This window comes from Sapajus apella, unplaced genomic scaffold (genome assembly GCF_009761245.1).
Source record: "Sapajus apella isolate SASKATOON/1434 unplaced genomic scaffold, GSC_monkey_1.0 scaffold22, whole genome shotgun sequence".
Taxonomy (NCBI): Eukaryota; Metazoa; Chordata; class Mammalia; order Primates; family Cebidae; genus Sapajus; species Sapajus apella.
Genome location: NW_022436962.1, coordinates 9,738,878 through 9,764,277, shown reverse-complemented (window position 1 = coordinate 9,764,277; position 25,400 = coordinate 9,738,878). Strand labels below are relative to the sequence as shown.

General features: G+C 41.5%; 2 protein-coding genes across 11 annotated transcripts in view; one reads left to right on the top strand and one right to left on the bottom strand.

The window, feature by feature from the left end:
* Nucleotides 1-1,665, bottom strand: part of SRGAP2 (SLIT-ROBO Rho GTPase activating protein 2) — a 266,495-nt gene extending 264,830 nt beyond the window's left edge. For all 7 annotated transcript variants that reach the window (XM_032289007.1, XM_032289009.1, XM_032289008.1 and 4 more), the window contains exon 1: nucleotides 1,533-1,665. The gene's annotated coding sequence lies outside the window, so the exon portion shown is untranslated. The remainder of the gene's footprint in view (nucleotides 1-1,532) is intronic.
* FAM72A (family with sequence similarity 72 member A) lies at nucleotides 38-19,463 on the top strand. 4 transcript variants are annotated; one of them, XM_032289016.1, is made up of 5 exons: nucleotides 38-783; nucleotides 3,187-3,311; nucleotides 5,895-5,972; nucleotides 9,794-9,918; nucleotides 18,289-19,463. In XM_032289016.1, the coding sequence occupies exons 2-5, from the start codon at nucleotides 3,247-3,249 to the stop codon at nucleotides 18,381-18,383; spliced, it is 363 nt and encodes a 120-aa protein (XP_032144907.1). In that variant the 5' UTR covers nucleotides 38-783; nucleotides 3,187-3,246; the 3' UTR covers nucleotides 18,384-19,463. The 4 variants fall into 4 exon arrangements, with proteins under 4 accessions (XP_032144907.1, XP_032144905.1, XP_032144908.1 ...); XM_032289015.1 differs by lacking the exon at nucleotides 38-783 and adding an exon at nucleotides 2,590-2,669; XM_032289014.1 differs by lacking the exon at nucleotides 38-783 and having other exon boundaries at nucleotides 2,281-3,311.
* Nucleotides 19,464-25,400: the final 5,937 nt, after the last annotated feature.

Below are 25,400 nucleotides of genomic sequence, written 5' to 3'. Positions count from 1 at the left end.
GGCACCGGGCGGGGACTGCGGCACTTCGGTGGCCTCCCAAGCTCCGCCGGCGCTGGGCAGCTGCCAGCCCGAGGGAGCCCTCCCGACCTAAGCCCCCGACTCGGTCCCAGACCCCCGGCTGAGTCACCTCCCTGGACATCAAAGGGGATCAAAGCCGGGGAGGGACAAGCCACCCGGGCACAACTTTTCTTCCCCTCCCGCCCCTCCTCCCAGTTGTTTTGTGTTTGGTTACTGGCTTCTCTTGGCAGCAAAATGTTGGCGGGGCGGAGGCGGGGGGTGCGGAGGGGTGGCAAATCTGCAGGAAAAAGCCTCGGCACGGGACACATCCAGGAAAACAATGTGGTCAGCTGAAGCAGGAAACGGGTTAGAGGATAGAGTAGGGGCTGGGAAAACCGAGGGGGAGCCAGCGGAAGGCAGCCGTCACCTCCCCCAAGTTAGGGACGATAGCGACTATAAATGCCACCCTCAATATTTTTTTGCCACCCAAGCCGAGAGATCCCAGATATCGCACCCAATCCCAGGCTGGGGATGGGGGCAGGTTGGTGAGGTCGCAGTCCCCACTCCTCGCACCAGGAGGTGCCCGAGAAGATCCTAACTCGGTCGAGGCCCAGGAAGCGGGAGGGACGCGAGCCGAAGCGCGGAGCCAGGCGTCTAGCTCCCCCGCGTGCCGCAGCGGCGACCCTTCCTCCTTGGTTGTTCCTTTTCCTCCGAGCGCCGGGAGGAGGAAGCTCCCGCTAGCGTCTCCCACTTCTTGCGGCTGGAGGAAGGGGCCACACTGAGGAAGTAAGACAGAGAGCAAAGGCGGCAGGGTTCAGGCGGGCAGGAAGCGGGAGGCGGGTATGAGATAGGGTCCAGAGGCTGGAAGGGAGCCCGGGGACAACTGGAGCGGCACACGCTCGGAAGGCGGGAGAGGGCAAGAAGGCTGCCTTTGGGGTGAGGGGCATTGGGGACGATCATTTGGGCCGCGATGTTGCGTGAAGAGCGAGGATGTTAGGAACTGTGGGGACCGAGATGTGGTCTAGGAATGGGAGTGGGTGAAGAGAAGTCCATCGCGGCAGGCCGAGGGGTGGAACTGGGGGAAAGCCCCGGAAGCTGCACGGAACACCCATCCTCCTGGGTCCTGGGCTGGGATCGCGGCTGTCCGCCAAGGCTGGGAGGCAAGGAAGGAGGCCAGCCGATGGTTACGCGCGATGCCAACGACTACTGCCCCACGGTGGACCGCGGCTGCCCGTGTGCAGAGGAACGGGGGAGGCGGCTGGGTGCGGGCTGCGCTTCGGTGGGTGAGCCAGGACAGAGTCCCAGGCTGCACAGTGATGGGCGGAGAGACTCGCAGTCCCGAGAAGTATTATGGGCTGTACTGGGAGATTTGGAGAGGGTGGAGGGGCGGTCTGAGGGATTCCGGGCGGCACCGCTAAGGCGATGCCGGGAGCAGCATCCGCGCCCTCTCCTTCCCGCCCCAGCCCGGGTTTGTTCAGTCAGGGCTCCAGCCCGGCGGCCAGGAGGGAGAAAAGGAAGAGGGAAGGAGCCTTTACCTGGCTCTGACGCGACGGGTCCCAGGCCCCCGGCTCCGCTTCCCACTCAGAGCTCTCCTCCCCTCTCTTCCCCGCCACCCGCTTCTACGCAGATCGGTGCCCCAGTCCCTTGAGGAGCCTCCGCCAACTCTGCAGGACCCCGCCGGGAACCAGATCCCACCCCTTTACCAATCACCGCCCGCTTTCTATCGACCGATGGGGCCTATAGCCAATAGGAAGAGCTGATCCCGAGAGGCCCGGAATGAGGGGGAGGAGCTGGCAAAACTTGGAGGTGTGACTAGCGCTGTTGAGGCGTGGTCACAGATTAAGCTCCACCCCAGGTTGTCGAACCCTTCAGTAGAACTGATGGGCGGGATTAAGATGGAGCGGACCACCAAACACAAACTCTTGAGCGAAGGCATGGCCAATTGGGCCTGGGTAGAGAAGGGGTGTTGCGGAGAATTATAGCCAATAGAGAGTAGAGAACGGCGGGGACTGTAAATTCTCTTCCAATAAGAAACGGGAAGGGCGTGCCTTGCCACTTTCTCCAGGGCTAAGGGAGGATTTGCCGAAACTTCCCGAAGCCAGCCAATGAGATCGGAGGCGGAGCCAAGCTCGGCCAACCAAAAAGCCGAGCTGATCTCAGCACCGTTACTGGGGCGGCGCCTATAGCCTTCAAGCCACTAGCTCTCGGCAGGGGAGGCCGCGGAGCCTTCCAATGCGGGACGGAGGCGAGCTCTAGTTCTCCCAATCGGTGCGCGGCGCTGGCAATTCAAACTGACACCAGGTTGGAGAGACAGGAAAAGGGGAAGAGGGAGCAAAAACCAACGTGTTCGGTGACAGACCCCGGCGCCGACTGAGCCCCAAAAGCGACTTCAGCTCTGCCCCACCAACACCACCTCGCGCCCGGGAACGGCTGCTCCGGGAAGAGACCTGAGAGGACTGCGGGGGCACGGGGGACAGCTGAGGGGAGGGAGGACACGAGAGAAACGGCGCGAGGGCGAGCACGCTGAGGGCTGGGGACTGCCAGGAGAGGGGCCCGCGGACCCGCAGAGCGGAGCAAGGTCCGGGAGAGAGCGGGGCGGGACGGAGGAGAACGCAGGACCTCCCGGAGGAAAGAGCGAAGGGAGTTCCTGAATCCTGGGAAGAGGAGGCGTGGTAGGGACGCTAAGCCCGAGATCCCTGAGCTGGGAACGGGAGCGCTCTGGGGGAGGGGCTTAACGCTGGGAAAGGGACGTCTTAAAAGAGGAGAAGCTTTAAATAAAAGACGATCGGAGGAGGCGGAGGGAATTGCTGTGAAGGGGCGGGAGCTGAGGGGTAGAGGACTCCTTCAGACAGGAGAAAGGGAAAGCTGTTGAGAAGTTCGTTTCAAACCCCACCCGCCTCCTCTCCAATTCAAACTCCACTCCCTTCTCCGAAAGTTAAAAGGAAAGCCAGTTTGCCGCGCTCCCCTGTTTCTACTCAATAAATTTTGCTTCTGCTCCTCCACCAGGAAAACAGAAAAGAACTCGTTTCCTTCCCAGTTTTAGGGCTTAGAGAAGCTCGAAGTCTCGCAACTTGGTTTTTAGCCTAGGGAAATCAAAGTAGTAGGAGCAATTGCTCTTGTTTCCTTTTTCAACATCCTACACCTCATCCTTCCTGCGACGCCATGACTACCAACATTTGTAGTTTCAAGGACCGGTGCGTGTCCATCCTGTGTTGCAAATTCTGTAAACAAGTGCTCAGCTCTAGGGGAATGAAGGCTGTTTTGCTGGCTGATACTGAAATAGACCTTTTCTCTACAGACATCCCTCCTACCAAGTAAGTCATGCTAGAGGCGGGCAACGGTAGCTTTTAACTAAATGGGAAAACTATGGCTTGGATCTCTGGGAGTCAACAAGGAGGTTATCGTTTCCAGCCACTCCCAACATTTTGATGATCCCCTTGGAATATATCTAAGTGGGCAGACTGTCTGGACAAAGTCTGTGGTTTAGCCAATGTGGTCAGTCCTGATGTAATACTTCTAATTCAATTACAGTCATGCGACCACACATCTCTTAAGTTTGATCCCTGTTCAGTGCCGTGCCCAACCATCCTATTTCACTGAATCAAGTCCATGACCTAGACTCTACGTAAATTCAGGCAAATTTTCTGTACTGTTGGAGAGGAGAGGTATTTAAGTTTTTCATTTTTATCCATGAAATCTTGCACCAGAAAAAAAAAATACAATTATTTGCAATTGGCATCCTGAATCAGATCCGTTGTTCATCAAATTCAGTTTTTTCCTCAAAACTCTTTCTCTCTGAAAGAGATGTAAATCGATTTTTATGGGATGAAAAATAGAGACTTAGCCTTAATCCTTATTTCCCATAAAGCCTATTTTGGATATTACACATTTGTTCTCATAATTGAACCCTTTTAAAATCTGTTTGTTTTCAGCCACTAACTTCTTTGGGGTGTAGAGTCCTTAAGAATTTGCTTCCTATTTGGTAAATAGCCATTTTATTTGACTCAAGTAACCTTTTTCTAGCTCTAAATGGTATTTTCTCTTTCCATAGTCAACATGTATATGCTCTACATGAATCTTCAAGATTTAGTTCTTTATTGAAATTTTATTATTAAAAGGAAAGTAATTATCGAAACTATGAGTGGACAGTTATTCTCTAAATCTTTGGATATAGAGCCAGAGGAGGCAGGCTAATAACCATAATTCATTTTAAATGAATTTTATGATAATGATGGAAGCTTTACAAGTTTTTTAGTTTACTCAGGTAAAGCCATGTACTCTTCCTTACTTGAATTCTTTTCTGAATTCGTCTAAGTATAATCATGCCTATCAGCAAAGCCAAAGTCTCTCATTTATTGCAGAGATAAATGGGTTATTTTTAAATCTTTTTAATTTTTTAAAATTAATATTTTAAGGGTTTTTGTATGTACATTGTATATGTATTGCAAAAAAAGGAAAAACACTAGACAATAAATCATAGAACCTATTACTACAGAGTTCTATGATTCATTGTCCACTGCTTTTTCTTTTTAGAAGCTCATATATAAATTTAAAATATTAACCCATTCATATTTGCAATAGCTGTGGTAAGTAATAAGGCAGTCATAAGGAAGGCTAGGTGAATTGTTAGGGGTTAGACCCAAGTCTAGAATAGAATCAGATTTTTCTTATTTTCTGCTCTTCTTTTTAGGGGTTAAAATAGTGATGAATTAACATGCTAAGATATATATGAATCAATGAACACATAAAAATTTTTTAAATGGAAAATTTGTCATGTTTATGGTGAGCTCGCAAATATAAACTGACTCTTTAAAAATATACTTCTATGTTAGAGTCTTTTTCAGCTCTTTGGATTGGAAATATTTGTGCTAAATCAAGCATAGAATTTCTATCTGATCTAGCAGTTCTGGGTATATAGCCAAAAGACTTCAAAGCTGGATCTTGGAAGAGATAATTTGCATACCCATGTTCATTAATAGCATTATTCACAGTAGCCAAGAGATGGAAACAGTCCCAATGTCCATTGACTCTACAGGTGAATGGATAAACAAAATGTGGTATAGGGTGCCTATAGTTCCACCCACTTGGGAAACTGAGTTAGGAAGGTCACTTGAGCCTAGGAGTTCAAGTCCAGCCTGGGCAACACAGCAAGACACTGTCTCTTAAAAAAAATAAATAAATAAAAGGTCAGGCACGGTGGCTCACACCTATAATCCCAGCACTTTGAGAGGCCAAGATGGGCAGATCACAAGGTCATTCCTCGTGATCACCCTGGCCAACATGGTAAAACCCCGACTCTACTAAAATACAAAAAATTAGCTGGGTGTGGTAGTGTGCGCCTGTAGTCCTAGCTACTTGGGAGGCTGAGGCAATGGAATTGCTTGACCCCAAGAGGCAGAGATTGCAGTGAGCCAAGATCGCACCACTGCGCTCCAGCCTGGCAGCAGAGCAAGACTGTCCCACTTCCCCCCCAAAAAAGAGGTATATACATACAATAGAATATTATTCACTCTTTAAAAAAAGAAAGTCCTGTCACATGCTACAATATGAATGAAACTTGAGGAATTTATGTTAAATGAAATAAGCCAATTACAAAAAGACAAATACTGTATGATTCCTCTTAGATATCTAAAGTGGTCAAAATCATAGAAACAGAAAGTATAATGGTGGTGGCCAGGGGCTGGGAGAAGGGGAACCTGTGGGTTGTTATTTGATTAGCATAGAGCTCCAGTTTTGCAAAATGAAAAAGGTCTGGAGATTCATTATGTAACAGTTTGATTATATTTAATACATCTGCCCTGTACACATAAAAATGGTTGGTAAATTTTGTTAATTTTTTGCCACAGATAAACTTTGGTGAAGTACATTTGACTATCATTATGCCTTTCTCTCTCCAGCGCAGTGGACTTCACTGGACGATGCTATTTCACCAAAATCTGCAAATGTAAACTGAAGGACATCGCATGTTTAAAATGGTAATTTGTGGCACTATTCTGGATAACCTTGGGTTTGGAAGATGGATATTGACACCAACGCATAGAGAAAGGTTCAGTGGGCTGCAACAAGCACTGGTAAAAAGCATGCAATGAGCCACTGAAAAGTCATTTATTACTTAGAACTATTTTTTAAATGCATTTTGTGATGCTTCACGTTAGTATATAATTTTACAGTTTTCAAAGTACATTCACAGTACTTGCATGAATTTTCAGAACAAGGCAATGTAGGTTAGGGGAAAAAAACACTTGGATTTACAATAATAAAAATCATGTTTGAGGTCTGACCCTACTTGGCTGAACTCCTTAAGCCTCTAAACTGATGAACCTCTGTTTTCTTATTTTAATTTTTATGTTGTTATTCTTTTTTTATTTTTAGAGGGGTCTTGTACTGTTGCTCAGGCTGGAGTGCAGTGGCATGATCATAGCTCACTGTAACCTTGAACTCCTGGGCTCAAGTGATTCTCCTACCTCAGCTTCCTGCATAGCTGGGACTACAGGCAAGCTCCACCATGCTTGGCTAAGTTTTTTATTTTTTGAAGCAACAGGGTCTTGCTGTTGTCCAGGCTGATCTCAAACTCCTGGCCTCAAATGATCCTCCCTCCTCAGCTTCCCAAAGGGCTAGAATTACAGGTGTGAGCCACTGCATCTTAACTTAATTTCTCTCTTATTAAGATAGAAATTTAATAATTTTCTGTATTTACCTTATCAAGTTATTGTAAATATCAAACATGAATGTTAAAAGGCTCAATAAACTATTAATTACAACACAGCTGAGAACTATTACTATAATATTTTGAGGAGTAACAGACATGTTATTATTGTCATTTTAGGAGGTAAAAAGTTGAGATGTTCTCATTTAGATGGGGTTTGTGTTTAGATGAGGTTTGCATTATAACTGACAATCCTAATAATTTAAATTGGCAAATTCTTCTTATGTGCTGTTTGATTTCATTCCTTCATTTATTCAAGCTGTACTTATATTGAGGAACTAGTATGTACTAGTCATTGTTACAAGGACCGGAAATACAACAAAAAAACTAGATGAAGTTACTGAGCTTTGGACATTATTTTCTAGTGGGAAGATGATCAATCAATAAGGTACTTAAATAAATATTTAATACGGTGGAAAGTACTCCTAAAGAAATAATAAAAGACAGAGAATTATGGAAGTTGAGAAATTGAGAGCTATTTTAGATATCATGGTCATGGAAGTCTTGTTATAAAAAGTCAGAGAGAATAGCAGATGCAAAGAACTCATGGCAAAGAGAAGTTAGACATGTTCTAGTAATGAAAGATGACGGTTGGTGTGGCTAAGATGTGAACATGGAGGGAGAATAGTTTGAGTAGGTTAGAGACGTAGTCAGAACCCAGATAATCTAGAGCAGTGTTGTCCAATAGAAATATGCAAGCCACATATATAATTTAAATTTTTCTAGTAACAGCATTTTGTTTTATTTATTTTTGAGACAAAGTCTTGCCCTGTCACCCAGGCTGGAGTGCAATGACACGATCTCAGCTCACTGCAACCTCCGCCTCCTGGGTTCAAATGATTCTCCTGCCTCAGCTTCTCAAGTAGCTAGGAGTACAGGCATGCACTGCCATGCCTGGCTAATTTTTTGTATTTTGGTAGAAACAGGGTTTCACCATGTTGCCCAGGCTGGTCTTGAACTCCTGAGCTCTGGCAATCCACTCGCCTCGACCTCCCAAAGTGTTAGGATTGCAGGCATAAGCCACCGCACCCAGCCCACCTGGCTAATTTTTGTATTTTTAGTAGAAACGGGGTTTCACTGTTTTAACCAGGCTGGTCTCAAATTCCTGACCTCAGGTGATCCGTCTGCCTCAGCCTCCCAAAGTGTGGGATTACAGGTGTGAGCCACCACGCCCAGGCAGCAACATTTTCGAAAGAAAACCAAAACAGGAAAGTTAATTTTAATCACATATTTTGTTTAACCCAGTGTATCCATAATGTTATTTTAATGTGTAACCCATTAAATTAAATTATGTGTAACCCACATAAATTACTAATGTAATATTTTACATTCCATTTTTTGTTCTTACTCTTTGAAATCTGGTTTACATTTTACACTTACAGCACATCTCAATTCAGGCCAGCCCTATTTCAAGTGTCCAACAGCCACATGTGTCTAGTGGCTATTATTTTTGATAGCATAGATCTAGACCTTGGTATGGAGGGGGTTTTATTTTCATTTTTGGCCATCGAAGGGGTTTTAACAAGGGAGCAGAATGATCTAATCTACGTTATTGGGCCAAGAGTGGTGGCTAATGCCTATAATCCCAGCACTTTGGCAGTCCAAAGCAGGAGGATCACTTGAGCCCAAGAGTTTGAGACCAGCCTGGGCAACATGCTGCGACCTCATCTCTGCAAAAACATACAAAAATTGAATGTTAGCTCCATGAGAACAAGGGCTTTGTTTACCTCTGTATTCCTAGCACCTAGAGCAGTGCCTGGCAAATAGTAGGTACTCAATAAATGTTAGTTAAATGATGAATCAATGGATGAATGAATGAATATAGGTGGTAATTAAACCATGGAATTTACCTTGCAATGTAGTCTTACAAATAACTGTCAGTCCTAGTGCAAAAACAACTTTTGTTTTCATTTGTTTGTCTTTCAAGCCGGTTATAATTAGAAGGCATATTTTAGGTGGGCTGGTACCTTTTATAGTAATCTTTATAAGGTCTCATAAAAATGACTAACTTTCAAATCTCACAGAGTAAGACTAAGCTACAGTAAGAATTTTTACAACTCAAGGTATAAACAGTCCATGTTGCCATTTTTTTTTAAAGTACTAGCTAAAACATTCCCAGTAGGTTCACTCTATTTAATATGTGACTAGCTAGTTAAAAAAAAAATGTGAAAGAGTGAGATACTTATAATCAGCTGGATAATTCTGAAAACTGTAAAAACTTTTGCAACTTTCTCTAGAGGCTGTAGATTTGCTTTATTTCTGAATTCCTTCAAAAACACTGTGACTAAAATTAGAGCAGCCAGCTTGTATTTGGTTTACAGGGACTCATGCTGTCTTCCTACCTCTCCATCTGTTGAAACAGTTTTTAGGTGCTGGCATGAAACTAGAACATGTCAGAACCCAACTTACCACAGTCCTGGGCTAGCAAAAACCTTTACCCACAGAACTGAGTTTATTTAATTTATTTTGTCTGAACAGCACATCAATTTGGGTGGTTTATAGAACAAATCACAACCTTTTGGCATCTAGACGCTAACTTCTGAAGGAAGAATGCATAAAATGATACTAGCAGGCCAGGTGTGGTGGCTCACACCTATAATCCCAGCACTTTGGGAATCCAAGGCGGGTGGATCACCTGAGGTCAGGAGTTTGAGATGAGCCTAGCCAACATGGTAAAACCCCGTACTCTACTAATAATACAAAAATTCGCTGGGCATGGTGGCGCATACCTGTAATCCCAGCTATTCTGGAGACTGAGGCAGAAGAATTGCTTGGATCCAGGAGGTGGAGGTTGCAGTGAACCAAGATGGCGCCATTGCACTCTTGTGCAGTAAGGGGGAAACTGTCTCAAAAATAATAATAATAATACTAGCAAAGAAATGTGAGAATATGTTACTATTCACTTAAAGACTGCTTTCCCACCTGATGGTAGAGCTGCACCCTCATCCTCTCGCAAAGATTCCAGCAATGAAAGTTGTTAGGAGAAAATGAGATCTAAATAATATGGTCTATCTATTTATATAAGCACATAAAAAGACTTATCTGGCCAGGTATTACATGGTAGCTAGTAACATTTACTTTCTTTTCTAGTGGGAACATTGTAGGTTATCATGTGATTGTTCCATGTAGTTCCTGCCTTCTTTCCTGCAACAACGGACACTTCTGGATGTTTCACAGCCAGGCAGTTTATGATACTGACAGACTAGACTCCACAGGTAAGAAACAATGGACATGGACATTCCTGTAACATTTCTCTATCAATACCTGAATAAATTCCCAATAGATCATTTCAGGATTCCTTTTAGATCTTCTTAGCTAGATCAGCTAGAGTGAAATTTCAGTTCTTTATTCCCAGACATTCACTTATGAAAACTACTGGGCAAAATTCATTGTCATTTCTATGTTCATCCTTGTACTTAAGGCCTCAAACGTGGCTGAATTTCTTGGTGTTTTAAAATGAATACTGTAATTGCTCTTAACTGCTGCCTTGATAAATATTCTAACTCCAGAGAATTTTTGAAGATTTTAGATTTCATAGTCGTGTGTGTGTGTGTGTGTGTGTGTGTGTGTGTGTGTGTGTGTAAGAAAGGGAGAGAGGCCAGGCTAGGGTAATGGGAGTTGAGAGGAAGAGGACTAAGTAACCTCTGTATTTGGTGATGCTTCAGAATAAAAACAGACATTTTGACATCTATGTTAATAAATTAGGATAGAATTTTAGTCAAGGGAAATATTTAACACCAAAGTATAAAGTATCTTGTACAGGCACAGTTGAAGACATTGTGCGTTCAGTTCCAGACCACCACAATAAAGCAAGCAAATATCCCAATTACAGCAAGTCACACAATTTTTTGGTTTCCGAGTGTATATAAAAGTTATGTCTACAATATACTCTAGTCTATTGAGTGTGCAATAGCATAATATCTAAAAAGCAATGTGCATACCTTAATTAAAAAATATGTTATTAGTCCGAGAACAGAGTAGTGGCTCATGCCTGTAATCCGAGCACTTTGGCAGTCCAAGACGGGAGGATCACTTGAGCCCAGGAGTTTGAGACCAGCCTGGGCAACATGCTCAGACCTCATCTCTAAAAAATTTAAAAATTAGCCAGGCATGGTGGTGTATGCTGTGGTCCTAGCTACCCAGGAGGCTGAGGTGGAAGGATCACTTGAATTTGGGAGGTAGAGTTTGCAGTGAGCTATGATCATGCCACAGCATTTCAGCCTGGGCAACAATACAAGATCCTGTCTCAAAAAAGAAAAAAAATGCTTTATTGCTAAAAAATGCTAATGTTCATCTGAACCTTCAGCAAGTCATAATCTTTTTGCTGGTAGAGGGTCTTGCCTCACTGTTGATGACTGCAAACTGATCAGGGTGGTGATTGCTGGAGGTTAGGATGGCTGTGGCAATTTCTTTTTTTTTTTTTTTTCTTTTTTTGAGATGAAGTTTTGCACTTGTTGCCCAGGCTGGAGTCCAATGGCATGATCTAAGCTCACTGCAACCTCTATCTCCTGGGTTCCAGCGATTCTCCTGCCTCAGCCTCCCAAGTAGCTAGGATTACAGGCATGTACCACCACACCTGGCTAATTTTGTATTTTTAGTAGAGATGGGGTTTGCCCATGTTGGTCAGACTGATCTTGATCTCCTGACCAGGTGATCCGCCCTCCAGGGCCTCCCAAAGTGCTGGGATTATAGGCATGAGCCACTGCACCTGGCCTGGCAATTTCTTAAAATAAGACAACAATGAGGTTTGCTGCATGGATTAACTCTTCCTTTCACAAAAGATTTCTCTGTAGCATGTGTTACTATTTGATAGCATTTTACACATAGTAGAAGCTCTTTCAAAATTGGAGTCAATCCTCTCAAATTCTGCTACTACTTTATCAACTATGTATATGTAATATTCTAATTCCTTTGTTTCCATTTGAACAACATCTACAGCATCTTCATCAGGAGTAGATTTCACCTCAAGAAACCATTTTCTTTGCTCAGCCATAAGAAGCAACTCCTCATCATTTCAAGTTCAATCATGAGATTATAGCAATTCAGTCACATCTTCAGGCTCCCCTTCTAATTCTAGTTCTCTTGCTATTTCTACCACATGTGCAGTTACTTCCTCCACTGAAGTCTAGAACCTCTCAAAGTTACCCATGAGTGTTGGAATCAACTTCTACCAAACTCCTGTTAAGGCTGATATTTTGATCTCCCATGAATCAGGAAGGTGCTTTTCCAGAAGGTTTTCAATGTACTTTGCCCAGATCCATCAGAAGAATCACTAATTTATGGCAACTATAGCCTTATGAAATGTATCTCTTAAATAATAAGACTTGAAAGACTAAATTACTTCTTGATTCATGGGCTGCCAAACAGATTTTGTGTTAAAGCATTAAACCAACATTTATCTCCTTGTACAACTCCATCAGAGCTCTTGGGTGACTAAGTCCATTGTCAATGAACAGTAATATTTTCAAAGGGATCTTTTTTTTTTTCTGAGCAGTAGGTCTTAACAATGGGCTTAAAATATTTAGTAAAACATACTGTAAACTGATTTGCTGTCATCCAGGCTTTGCTATATCATTGATAGAGCACAGGCAAAGTATATTTAGCATAATTCCTAAGAACCCAAGAAATTTCAGAATAGTAAATGAGCATTGGATTCAACTTAAAGTCACCAGCTGCACTATCCTCTAACAAGAGATTCAGCCTGTCCTTTGAAGTTTTGAAGCCAAGTATTACTTCTCCTCTCTAGCTATGAAAGTCTTCAAAGGCATCTACTTCCAATAGAAGGCTGTTTTGTGTGTATTGAAAATCTCTGCCAGATGCAGTGGTTCACGCCTATAATCCCAGAACTTTGGGAGGCTGAGGTGGGTGGATCACATGAGGTCAGAAGTTTGAGACCAGCCTGACCAACATATTGGAACCCTGTCTCTACCAAAAATACAAAATTAGCCAGGCATGATGGTACATGAGGCGGAAGAATCACTTGAACCCAGGAGACGGAGTTTGAAGTGACCTGAGATCACGCCATCACACCAAGAACAAAACTCCATCTCAAAAAAATAAAATAAAATAAAATCTGTTGTTTAGTGTAGCCACCTCCATCAATGATCTTAGCTAGATTTTCTGGGTAACTTGCTGCAGCTTCTACATCAGCACTTTTTGCTTCATCTGCACTTGTATTTTGTAGAAATGGCTTCTTTTCTTAAACTCTACAAACCAACCTCTGCTAGCTTCAAACTTTCTTCTATAGTTTCCTCGAATTCCTTGCCCTTCATAGAATTGCAGAGAATCAAGACCTAGCTCTGGATTAGGTTTTGGCTTAACAGAATGTCATGGCTGGCTTAATCTTCTGTCTAGGTCACTACAACTTTCTCCATATCAGCAATAAGGCTGTTGCACTTTCTTATTTATGTTTTCACTGGAGTAGCACTTCTTATGTCCTTTAAGAACTTTTCTTTGCATTCACAAGTTGGCTAACAATTGGGCACAAAAGGCCCAACTTTCAGCCTGTCTCAGCTTTCAATATGTCTTTCTCACTACGCTTAATTATTTCTAGCTTTTGATTTAAAATGAGAGACTTTCTCCTCTCACCTGAACACATGGAGGTCATTGTAGGAATATTAACTGGCCTCATTTCAATATTGTTGTATCTTAGGAAGTAGGGAGGCCCCAGGAAAGAGAGAGAGAACAGCTGGTCAGTGGAGCAGTCAGAACACACAAAATATGTATTGATTAAGTTTGCATTCTTAAGTGGGTGTGCTCTTAAGTGGGTGTGGTTCATGGCACCCCGAAACAATTTTAACAGTAACATCAAAGATCACAGATCACCATAATATATATAATAATAATGAAAAAGGTTGAAATATTGAGAGAATTATCAAAATGTAGCAGACACAAGGTGAGCATATGCTGTTAGACTTACTCAATGCAGGATCACCAAAACCTTCAATTTATAGAAAGCCCAATATCTATGGTATGCAATAAAGTAAAGCACAATTAAATGAGGTATGCCTATACTGATTATTTTAGCAAGGCCAGGCACAGTGGCTTATGCCTGTAATTCCACACTTTGGGAGGCCAAGGCAGACAATCACCTGAAGTCAGGAGTTCGAGACCAGCCTAGCCAGTATGGTTAAACCCTGCTTGAACCCAGGAGGTGGAGGTTGCAGTGAGCCGAGATGGCACCACTTTACTCCAGCCTGGACAACAAAGTGAGACCCTATCTCAAAAAATTACTTTACTAAGAAAATACACTACCAATTCTTTTTTCTTTGTTCACTTTGTGTTAAGGTGCTAAGGTGCTGAATACTAAGTACTAATTTTTTTTTTTTTTTTTTTTTTTTTGAGGCAGAGTTTCACTTTTGTTGCCCAGGCTAGAGTGCAATGGTGTGATCTTGGCTCACTGCAACCTCCGCCTCCCAGGTTCAAGCAATGCTCGTGCCTCAGCCTCCCTAGTAGCTGGGATTAAAGGCATGCGCCATCACGCCCGGCTAATTTTTTTGTATTTTTAGTAGGGATGAGGTTTCACCATGTTGGTCAGCTGGTCAGACTGGTCTTAAACGCCTAACCTCAAGTGATCCGCCCACCTCAGCCTCCCAAAGTGCTGGGATTACAGGTATAAGCCACCGTGCCTGGCCTCAAGTACCAATTCTTTTTTTTTTTTTTTGAGATGGAGTCTCACTCTGTCTCCAAAGGCTGGAGTGCATTGGCACGATCTCGGCTCACTATGACATCCACCTCCCTGGTTCAAGTGATTCTCCTGCCTCAGCCTTCTGAGTAGCTGTGATTACAGGCACACACCACCATGCCCGGCTAATTTTTGTATTTTTAGTAAAGAAAAGGTTTTGACTTGTTGGCCAGGCTGGTCTCGAACTCCTGGCCTCTGGTGATCCACCCTCCTCAGTCTCCCAAAGTTCTGGGATTACAGGTGTGAGCCACCACACCAGCCGAAGTACCAATTCTTAAAGGGGATTTATATAATATTTTTTATATTGCCTGGAGCCATTCAGTTTTGTTATAAGACACATGTTCTCAATGTCTAACATCTATTTACACAACAGACCAAGTTGATTTTAAGGAACTTTTCTTTTTTCTTTTGGAGACAGGGTCTTGCTCTGTCACCTAGACTGAAGTGCGGTGGCACAATCTCAGTTCACTGCAGCCTCAACCTCCCAGGCTCAAGGGATTCTCACACTTCAGCCTTCTGAATAGGTGGGACCACAGGCCTGTGCCAGCATGCCAGGCTAATGTTTTTTATTTTTCGTAGAGACAGGTTTTTTGCCATTTTGCCTAGGCTGGTCTCAAACTCCTGGCCTCAAGTGATTGACCAACCTCAGCCTCCCAAAGGGTTGGGATTACAGGCCTTAGACACCAAACCAGCCGACTTTAAGGAACTCAACAATCTAAGTTACACTAGCATTCTTAGGTTCCAAAATGCATGTTTTAGTCTCCTTTAGAACTTAAATATATTTTTTAATATATGATTTGCCTTCACAGACCAAAAGATCATGAATTGCAAGCTAGGTTGTCAGGGGTCTTTAAATGCTCCAATTATGCTTAGATTTTTACAGATTTGATTTTTTTTTAAATCACCTGGGATTCAGCTGTGGCTCTCAATCTATCATTTATGGGGACTTAATTCAAAACTTTTGGTATGTTAAGAAGGCTATTTTCATATAAGGACTTATCTGAACTCCCCTAAGTGGGATACAGTCTCCTAATTTAAGCCTCCACTTTTATATTTGTGTTACCCATGGGACACATTAAAGGAAGTTTCTGCTTTGATAGTATTTTTCCTGCTTTACAGAATTCAAAACACAGGGTGGAGATTTTTCAAGTTTGATTTACTTTTTAATATTGGTCAATTTTTCAAAGATAAAAGCCCAGCGTTCTTCCATTTGCACTGAATCTAATCCATAAGAAACAGATGTATCACAGGATTTCCTTCCTCCCTTCTTAACAGAGAAAGGAAGGTGCTGCTTCTGTCAGATCCAATCTCTTAGTTTATTTTTCCTCCTTTGAACCAATTGTGCTGAGCTGCTTCATGTCTCTGAATACCGACTCCAAGAATATCAAGCTTCTGCTTTGTAACCTTAATATTGTGATTTCAAGCAAGATTTTCTAGATGTTTGGTATCAAAGCAGGTTTCTAATGGCGTCACAACTATCCTTGAATCACCTGAACCAGTAATGTCAAAGGAATGCATAGACAAGCTTTACAAATTCTAGAATGTTTAGACTGAAAAAGACTCCTGGAGGTCTGTTTTCTAGACATCTAGTCTTCACATAGAGACCTGATTTCCCAGAACTTTCTTGAGGAGGCTTGGGAAACCTCAGCTCAGATTTCCTGAAATTGGCAAATCCCCTCAGAGGCAACATGGCTTCAGCCCTCTATTTACCTTTATGGGTTCTAATTTTTACTTAGATTTTTGCCTCACAATTCCTTACAACTCTTCCTGTCAGCTCTTCCATGACATTTACCAGGAGCAGAACACCATTCATTCTTGGGGTGGGAGTGGGGTAGCATTTTTTATTATAAACAAATCAGATACAAAAAGATTATAGAAAATAATAAGATAGACATCTCTATCCCTACCAGCATCAAATACATGCTAACTTCTTGCCAGCTTAGATTCCAGTATCTCCTTCAGTCAAGGAAAACAGTTGATTATTTCTACTATATCAACAATGTCACACTACAAATCCCTGGGCATGTCTCCTTGGGCTACCTATGCAAGATGGGCAGCTGAGGAAGGAATGAGCAATGAGCTGTATTTGCAACATTTTAAAAAATTCGCAAAATGGAATACTCTCTAGAAGTAAAAATAAATGAGCAAAATCTACACAAGTCAACATAGATTAACCTCAAAAACATAATGTGTGAAAAAGCAAATTAGAAAAAAAACATGTAGTATAATAACATTCTATAAAAAATTTAAATCCACAAAACAGTAATATATATTGTCTGTGGTTGCATGCATTTGTAGTAAAACCATGCATGGTATACTGGCAGTTGTGAACACTAGATTCAAACCAAATCTCCAAATCCTTGCTCATTCCATTCCACCATGCGGCTTCTATCTCAGTGTGTGTGGAGTGGGTATCCAGAATTGCTGAGTACTCTTTGTGTCTACGCTGATAACTGGACAGCTTAAGATCTGCTTTTCTGGCCAAGCATGGCGGCTCATGTCTGTAATCCCAGCACTTTGGGAGGCCAAGGCAGGGGAACCACCTGAGGTCAGGAGTTCAAGACCACTCTGGCCAACATGCTGAAACCCGTCTCTACTAAAAATACGAAAATTAGCTGGGCATGGTAGCACTTACCTTTAGTCCCAGCTACTTGGGAGGCTGAGGCAGGAGTATCCCTTGAACCCAGGAGGCAGAGGTTGCAGTGAGCCAAGATTACACCACTGCACTCCAGCCTGGGCAACAGAGCAAGACTCCATCTCAAAAAAAAATTTTTTTTGCTTTTCTTGTGAAGTTAATTGACTATTCTAGTGGTCAGTTATTTTCTATTTAGTGCTTTTAAGTTATAATGTAATATATACCCAGAATAATAAACCTTGTCATTATTCTCTACTGTATGTTTAATCGTTTACTGTATATCCGTGCTGCATTCTTCAGTATGAAATCTGACTATTCTTTCTCAGTGAAGTTTTTGATTATTTTTTTGTTTATTGTAGTGGCTGCTGCAACCTGGTCCTAAACTTAGTTTACAGCTCTGCTTTTGGACTGAAACCCACTGGTATCAAGGATTACAGTTCATATTATAACTGGCTCCAAACCCTTGCTTTTTTTCTGAATCAGAAAAATGGCACCAGCTACTTCTCTGTTTATTGAAGGGATAAGGGGACTTATTCGGGACTTTTCCCTGAACCCTCCAAAGAGGCACGTAATCTAAAAGGATCCTGTGAGATCTCCATTCTTAAACATCATTAAAATAGATCAGAAAATTATCAGTGTATAGTGATTATAGTACAATGCAGCTGGAGGCAGGGTTTGAGTAAATGGACTCCTGAGAGCCTTTTGAGCTCTAAAATTCCAGAATTCAAGCTCTTGCTTAAAAGGATTTAAAGAATGTTTATATCCTACCCCTTAAAAAAAAGTGTTTGCCAGGCATGGTGGCTCATGCCTGTAATCCCAACAGTTTGGGAGGTCAAGGAAAGAGGATCGCTTAAGCCCAGGAGTTTGACACCAGCCTAAGCAACAAAGTAGGAACTGTCTCTACAAAATAAAATTAGCCAGGTGTGGTAGTACACACCTGTAGTCCCAGCTACTTAGAAGGCTGAGGTACGAGGATCACTTGAGCCCTAGAGGTTGAGGCTGCGGTGAGCAGTGATTGTGAGCCGTAATCCTGCCAGGCACTCCAGCCTAGGCAACACAGAGAGAACTTGTCTCAAAAAAATAAAGTTTATGTCCCAGATAGATAATATTAGATAATTTTATTTGCAGCTCATTCTTTAATGGCTGTACTTATTACTGCTAACACTATGGTTTATATAAGAATATGAACAGATAAAGTTTTATAATTCATGTTCTGAGTTATAACAGTAGTGAGCATTAAAGAATTTTGTGACTTTTTATTTTCAGGTGTAAATGTCCTCCTTTGGGGCAACTTGCCAGAGATAGAAGAGAGTACAGATGAAGATGTGTTAAATATCTCAGCAGAGGAGTGTATTAGATGAATGGAATTATGATATTATAATATACAAACTTTTTTCTATTTAAAAATGTATTAATGGATCAACTTTAAAATTGTTAGTTTCCCAGTGATCTTTTTTAGAAAACAAAAATGAGGCATTTGTTGATGTATTTATTTGATGTCTCTAATTAATTACCTCAGTTTGAAGCCAGTGGCATTGTGCTTTTCTTCTATTTCTACTTCCTCTCCCCTACATTCTTCTGCCCTGTGTATGTGTATTCTTCAATTCAGACAGGAGAAGATTCTTTCACGTATCACTCAGTTACCTCCCAATCTGGGGGAGTTTTTCTTACAACTTGATACCAGATACCATTAATTTTACATACCTGAATAAAGGCCTAGTATTCAGCCATGCATATATCAAGCTCAACCGAATTTTAATAGAGGATTAGGAAAACAAGCTGTTAGGTTTCCATGGGCACTCGTTCTCATAGGTTCTGTTGGTGATAACTGCTTTAATATGGAGCAAGAGTTTGTGAATCAGCAAACAGAATAAATTAAAATTAAAATATATGGAGGAATCCTCTTGATTGCTCAGCATGATGTTAGATAAATGAGTTTGTCAGAAAATACCAATATATATTGTTTACCAATGTTATTTATTTACATTCTTCTAAAGCCATTATGGATATTGTATTATGAGAGCTAAACCTAAATAAGTTATCCTGTTCCCTAGGGCTTTCTCTGTAAATAGCAAATTTTAGAAGAGTAGTCTGTCCTAATTCGTAAATAGAAAAAAACTGAAGAAGCGATTTGCTTAAGCCATTGTACATTATAAAGAGTTGGTTTGCTTTGCTTTGCTTTGTTTTGTTTTTTTTTAAAGCTGCACTCAGAGCCACACAGGAATAGGAAAACGGGATAGTGTTGGATTCTGGTTTTATGTAAAGCTAAAATAAATGTATCTCTTTAATATCTCAGTTGTAGGGATTTTGTCAATACCAAAGCAGACTGACTTGTGCTTTTGTAAATAAGATTTGTTCTAAAAATGACCATTCTTCCTTTAATTTTTTATTATACCCACTTACATGTGAAAATATAGAGAAATAGTACTTAAAGTACAGAATATAAGGCTAATGTTTATTGAATACTGAACCCTCCAAAGAGGCACTTAATCTAAAAGGATCCTGTGAGATCTCCATTCTTAAACATCTTTAAAATAGATCAGAAAATTATCAGCATATAGTGATTATAGTATAATGCAGCTGGAGGCAGGGTTTGAGTAAATGGACTCCTGAGAGCCTTTTGAGCTCTAAAATTCTAGAATTCAAGCTCTTTCTTAAAAGGATTTAAAGAATGTTTATGTCTACCCCTTAAAAAAAAGTGTTTGCCAGGCGTGGTGGCTCATGCCTGTAATCCCAACAGTTTGGGAGGTCAAGGAGAGAGGATCGCTTGAGCCCAGGAGTTTGAGACCAGCCAAGGAAACATAATAGGAACCTGTCTCTACAAAATAAAATTAGCCAGGTGTGGTAGTACACACCTGTAGTCCCAGCTAGTGAGGTATGTGCCATATGCCACATGCTGTTCTAAGTGCTTTAGACCTTTAATTCACTCCACACAATAAACCTATGAGGAAGGTACCATTCTTCTTCTTCTTCTTTTTTTTTTTTTTGAAACCGGTAAATCAGATGAAACAGAAGTTAAGTAACTTGTTTAAGGTAGCATAATCAGTCAGAGATGCTCAGACAGAAGACTAACTCCAAAAGCTCTTGCTGAGGTGAATTATTTATGGTCTTACTTAGCCAGGCTACCTGCTGGGTAAGTAACTACATTGTTATATGCCCTAGATGAGGGCAGAAGTGAGTGACTTGAAGGTTGAATAAACTCATGCAGGGTCTTAGGGTATAAATGACCTGAGGGCATTGAAAGACAAATTTACCACAAATCAAGATAAAAGGTGCTTCAGGAAATGCTGTTACTCCCACCTGGAAAACTTTTCCAAAAATCTTTCACACTAACCATTAACACTGACAGAAGGCCATCAAAAGAACCAATGGAATGGGTATGGAATAATTTGTTTGGTGATTTGTTTTTTTGGTGGCGGTGGGTGTGGGTGTGTGTGTGTGTTTTAACCTCAACCTCAAGTTCTTTCTGGGCATAATCTATAAGAGAAAAATATATATATATACTTATTTGGTTAACTTGTGGCAAGTTTAAAATTCAATAGAGCCATCTGGTTTCCGTTCAGCTCATGCCTTCAAAGGCTATGGTTGACTGAGGGTCCCTTTGAAGAGCAAAAGCAAGACAGAGGTGCACTGATTGAAGCAAGCCCCAAATGCGATTCTGTTCCAGCTGGGGAATATTCCAAATTACTCAGCTACCTTTGGCTAACTGGGTTATGGGAAAGCCAATTCTAAACAGAAAACTGATTAATGAAGTTTTATCTAAAGAAATATATTCATGACACTAGCGTGGTTTTGGTTTTTGGTTTTTTTGCTTTAGAGGCAGGGTCTCGCTTTGTTGCCCAGGCTGGAGTGCAGTGGTATGTTCATAGCTTACTAAAGCCTCAAAGTCCCGGACTCAAGCGATCCTCCTGCCTCAGCCTCCCCTGTAGCTAGGACCACAGGCCTGCACCACACCTGACTAAATGACACTGGTTTGTGGGGGGTTTTGTTTGTTTGTTTGCTTTGGTTTTGTTTTTGAGACAGGGTCTCACTCTGTCACCCAGGCTGGCATGCAGTGATGTGATCTTGGCTCATTGCAACTTCTGCCTCCTGGGTTCAAGCAATTCCCATGCTTCAGCACCCCCAAGTAGCTGGGACTACAGGCCCGCACCACCATGCCTGGCCAATTTCTGTAGTTTTAGTAGAAGGGGTTTTGCCATGTTGGCCAACCTGGTCTTGAACTCTTGGCCTCAACTGATCCACCACCTTGGCCTCCCAGAGTGTTGGGATTATAGGAATGAGTGTGAAGCCAACATTGTTTTTTGTTTTTTTGTTTTTGAGACAGAGTCTGCTCTTGTTGCCAGGCTGGAGTGCAGTGGCACGATCTCAGCTCGCTGCAACCTCTGCCTCCTGGGTTCAAGCGATTCTCCTGCCTCAGCCTCCTGAGTAGCTGGGATTACAGGCATGCACCACCACTCCTTTGTTAAATCACTTAACCTGATGAATTAGATGGACTCATTGTTTACTATCCTTGCCTCAATTTACTGTGTACTCCCTGAAGGCAAGTGTGAGCATGTCATCACACTATTGGAGAATAACACAGGTTTGTTGAATTGAATCAAATATTAAAAGAGGACCAAAGCATAGATGGATCTTCTTGACCTAGGAATTATACGAGGGGTAGAAGGTGTATCCTAAATCCTGCCTCAGTCTCCCGACTAGCTGAGACTACAGTTGTGTGCAACCATGCCTGGCTAATTTTTGTATTTTTAGTAAAGATGGGAGTTTCAGTATATTGGCCAGGCTGGTCTCAAACTCCTGACCTCATGATCCTCCCACCTCGACCTCCCAAAGTGTTGGAATTACGAGCGTGAGCCACCACAGCCAGCTGAGTTATTGAAGTTTTTAAGCAGGAGAATAAAATGATCAGATTGAGGCTGATGGTAAAGTGTAATCAAGTTTAGCTTTCTTATGTCCTTTCTTTGATGCACTTGACAACTTGACCGTGGCAATTAAGTTTACTGCCTTTACTCTAAGAACCCATGTGGTTCTTCAAGTTCTTGGAATTTCTTGGGTTCCATGGAACCTCTAGTCTATAGTGGGGCATTGCCTTTTTTTCCCCCTTTTCCATTTTGTCATTCCTGCAGTTCAAGGACGGGGCAGTGAGTCATCAGCTCACCCACCATGACATATCTGCTACTTTAACTTTCTCCTTAAGCTAGTTTCTCAACCTCAGGCTTAGCCTCTGAGGAGGCATCTAGGGTGGAGCCTAATCTTAAAGCCATAATTTTTAAATAATCAGTGACTCTGAAAAACAGGTCCTTAAATATTAGTAATTTAGAGAGAATGCCCTGAAAAGAACACTCTTTTGACCTCTGAGTCACATGCGGCTGCTTACAAATAATCTATATTATTTTCCTTTAGTGAGGAAGTTACCATGATATACAAGCCATGATCTAACCACAACGCAAATAGGGAGTGAGGGGAAGTAGGTGAGAATATGGATCAAGTAGTCTTGATTCAGTAGTGAATTGCTCGATGAAAGCTTTCCCTATTTTAACATTCCTGCTTATAAAAGGAAATAGTTTCTTTTTCTGCCTTTTTTAAAAAAAACTTTAAAAGCAGCCTAAACCATAGTTTCTTTCTTGCCTGGTATTGAGCATATGCCAAATCTACCCTAAACTGCACAGATGGAAAAAATTAGACTATGTCTGTGGTACCTCTGGGGTTGAATATTTTTAGTGCTGAAATCTTTAGCTAAAGATTCCTTTTTCCAACACTCTCAAAGAATCCCTTTATTGTCATCCAATGGAAAAACTTACTGAGATAGAAATTAACAATATCATGTTTTTGTATATTCCTTTACAGTTTATTATGAGCTTTCACATACACTGTAATTTACTCCTCAGAATGACCTCGGGAGCTGTCATTCCCATTTTGCAAATTAAGAAAGAGGCCAGGCATGGTGGCTCACGTCTGTAATCCCAACACTTGAGAGGCTGAGGCCAGAGGATCACTTGAGGCCAAGAGTGTGAGACCAGCCTGGGCAACAAAGTGAGGCCTAGTGTCTACAAAAATTTTAAAAATTAGTTGGGTGTGGTGGCACGTACCTGTAGTCCTAGCTACTTAGGAGGCTGAGGTGGGAGGATCACTTGAGCCAGGAGACAAAGGCTGCAGTAAGCTGTGATTGTGCCACTGCATTCCAGCCTGGGTGACAGAATGAGACCCTATCTCAAAAAATAAGAAGAACAAGAAATAGGAAATTGAGAAAGAAAATTCTAGTTGTAATACCCAGAGAGTTGGAAAAATCTGAACTTCAATCAGGCTTTGCATCTTAGTTTAGGGTTTTCTTCCACCTCCCTGACTAAACTGCTGCCTATTCTTCCCTCACTAGCTATAAAACTTAGGAAAATTTTTCTTTGACTTTCAATCTCAAAGCCCAGTTATTTTTCATTAATCAATTTGTTCAAGAGATATTTATTCAGTGCCTACTATGAACAAAATAGATGCTGGGGATACAGAACTAAATAAGACAAAATTGCTGCCCTCATGTGGAGCTGACATTCTAGTTGAGGGTGAAGAAGAAAGTTAGTTACCATTGATAGAGAGTTTACTGTGTGCCAGGCATTGTTCTAAGTGCTTCACATGTAGGATCCCTAACCGATGGATCGTATCCTCCCCAAATAGATCAGGAAACTGAGGCACAGAGAGGTTAAATAATTTGTTCATGGTCACCTGGCTAGCAAATGACACCACGTTAAGATTTGGAGAGGCCAGAATTAAGTAGCTTAATGGTGCTTTCTTTTTATTTTTCAATGCAGTTGTCTTCCATTCAAGTAAATAAAATAAACAAAACTTTAAAAATGAAATAAAAATAAAATTAAAAATAAAAGTTTTCCATTAGCAGTCTTCATGTATGCATCTTTTCCTATTAGATCTTAGTTGGTTTTTGTTTTAAATTAGGATGGGGACAACATCTCTCTTTTCGGTAAGGGAGATCTGGTTTATCTGTAAACCATAGAAATGCTAGTCTTATACACTATACAGAAAGAAAGAAAATTATGCAAAACCCTTAATTTGCAACTTTGCTGTTCTATCTAGAAACAAAGTCTTTTTTACTAGTCCAGATTTTTATCTTAGAAGCCACAAAAGTTTACAACAGAGTAAACAAGCTCTTTAAGCTATTTGTATGTCTCAAATATTTCGTAATAAAAAGTGAATTAAATGACTGCCTTTTGCAAATTGCTCTAATCTCAGCCTTCCTTATAAGCTTGTATTTAAAAATCTATTTATATAGAATTTCAGAAGCAGCCTTGCCTTAAATGAGCACTACTGAATCTTCATAACAAGATTATGTATTTGTTATGTGGAAAGCAAAAATAGGTATCAAATTCATATTCAAATTTTGCATTTTGAGACTTATAGAAGAATGGGTTGACAAATAGCTGATGATTAATTGGATCTGCTAAATACGGGCACCATTGAAGTTTGCCCACCAGAACGCATCTCTACACCTCCGTTCACACAAATCACTTCCTTTGGAAAGGCGCCCATGGTAAAAGTAGGCATATGGGAATGATTCACTTAGGGAAAGTTGTACCCAGAATATCAAAACAGTTTGCTTTCTGTCTCTATATTCTTGCCATAATTTTTCTACCCAAAGGAACCACCTGCTATTATGGCTGTGACACCTGAAAAGCTTTCTGTGTATTGCAGGAGATTGCTCATGTGTGGGTGGATTTTCAGGCTGTTCAGTGGTATTTTTAAAAATGGTTCTTTGGGGAAAATATTCTCAGAGACTGGAACATTGCCTTGTCTTATCAAAATTGCTCTGTAGTCATGTTCAGAAATGCTTTCAAACATTGAGCTACAGATGGAATTCAGTAGAAGACATACTGAGCTAATTTCCTTTGTGTGACATTACCCAAGGAAATCAAGCTGTCAGTATCCCGAAGAACAAGCCCTTAAAGGGAGATGGTGGCCAAAGCCATAGGAAGCAGAAATGATTGAAGGGCTTGCCCTTCAAAACCTTCTTCCCAGTCTCCCAAATTCATCTTTTCCAATTAAAATTTATTACAAAACAAAACAAATAGACCCAGCATGTTTGACTTGGGATGGTTGTACACTGATAGTAAAGATGGCAAATACTCCGCTGAAAAAAATCCTGAATCCTAAATCTTTCTTAATATTCCGTAATATATTCATAAAAGTGAATTACAGAAACAGAGTTTTAGGCATACAGAATTTCATACTTTGGGGTAATAGAAACAGTCATTTCTTTTTTTCCCAGATTCTTGTGCCTCAGCCTCCAGAACAGATGGGATTACAGGTGACTGCCACCATGTCCTGCTAATTTTTTTTTTTTTTTTTTTTTTTGTGTGTGTTTTAGTAGAGATGGG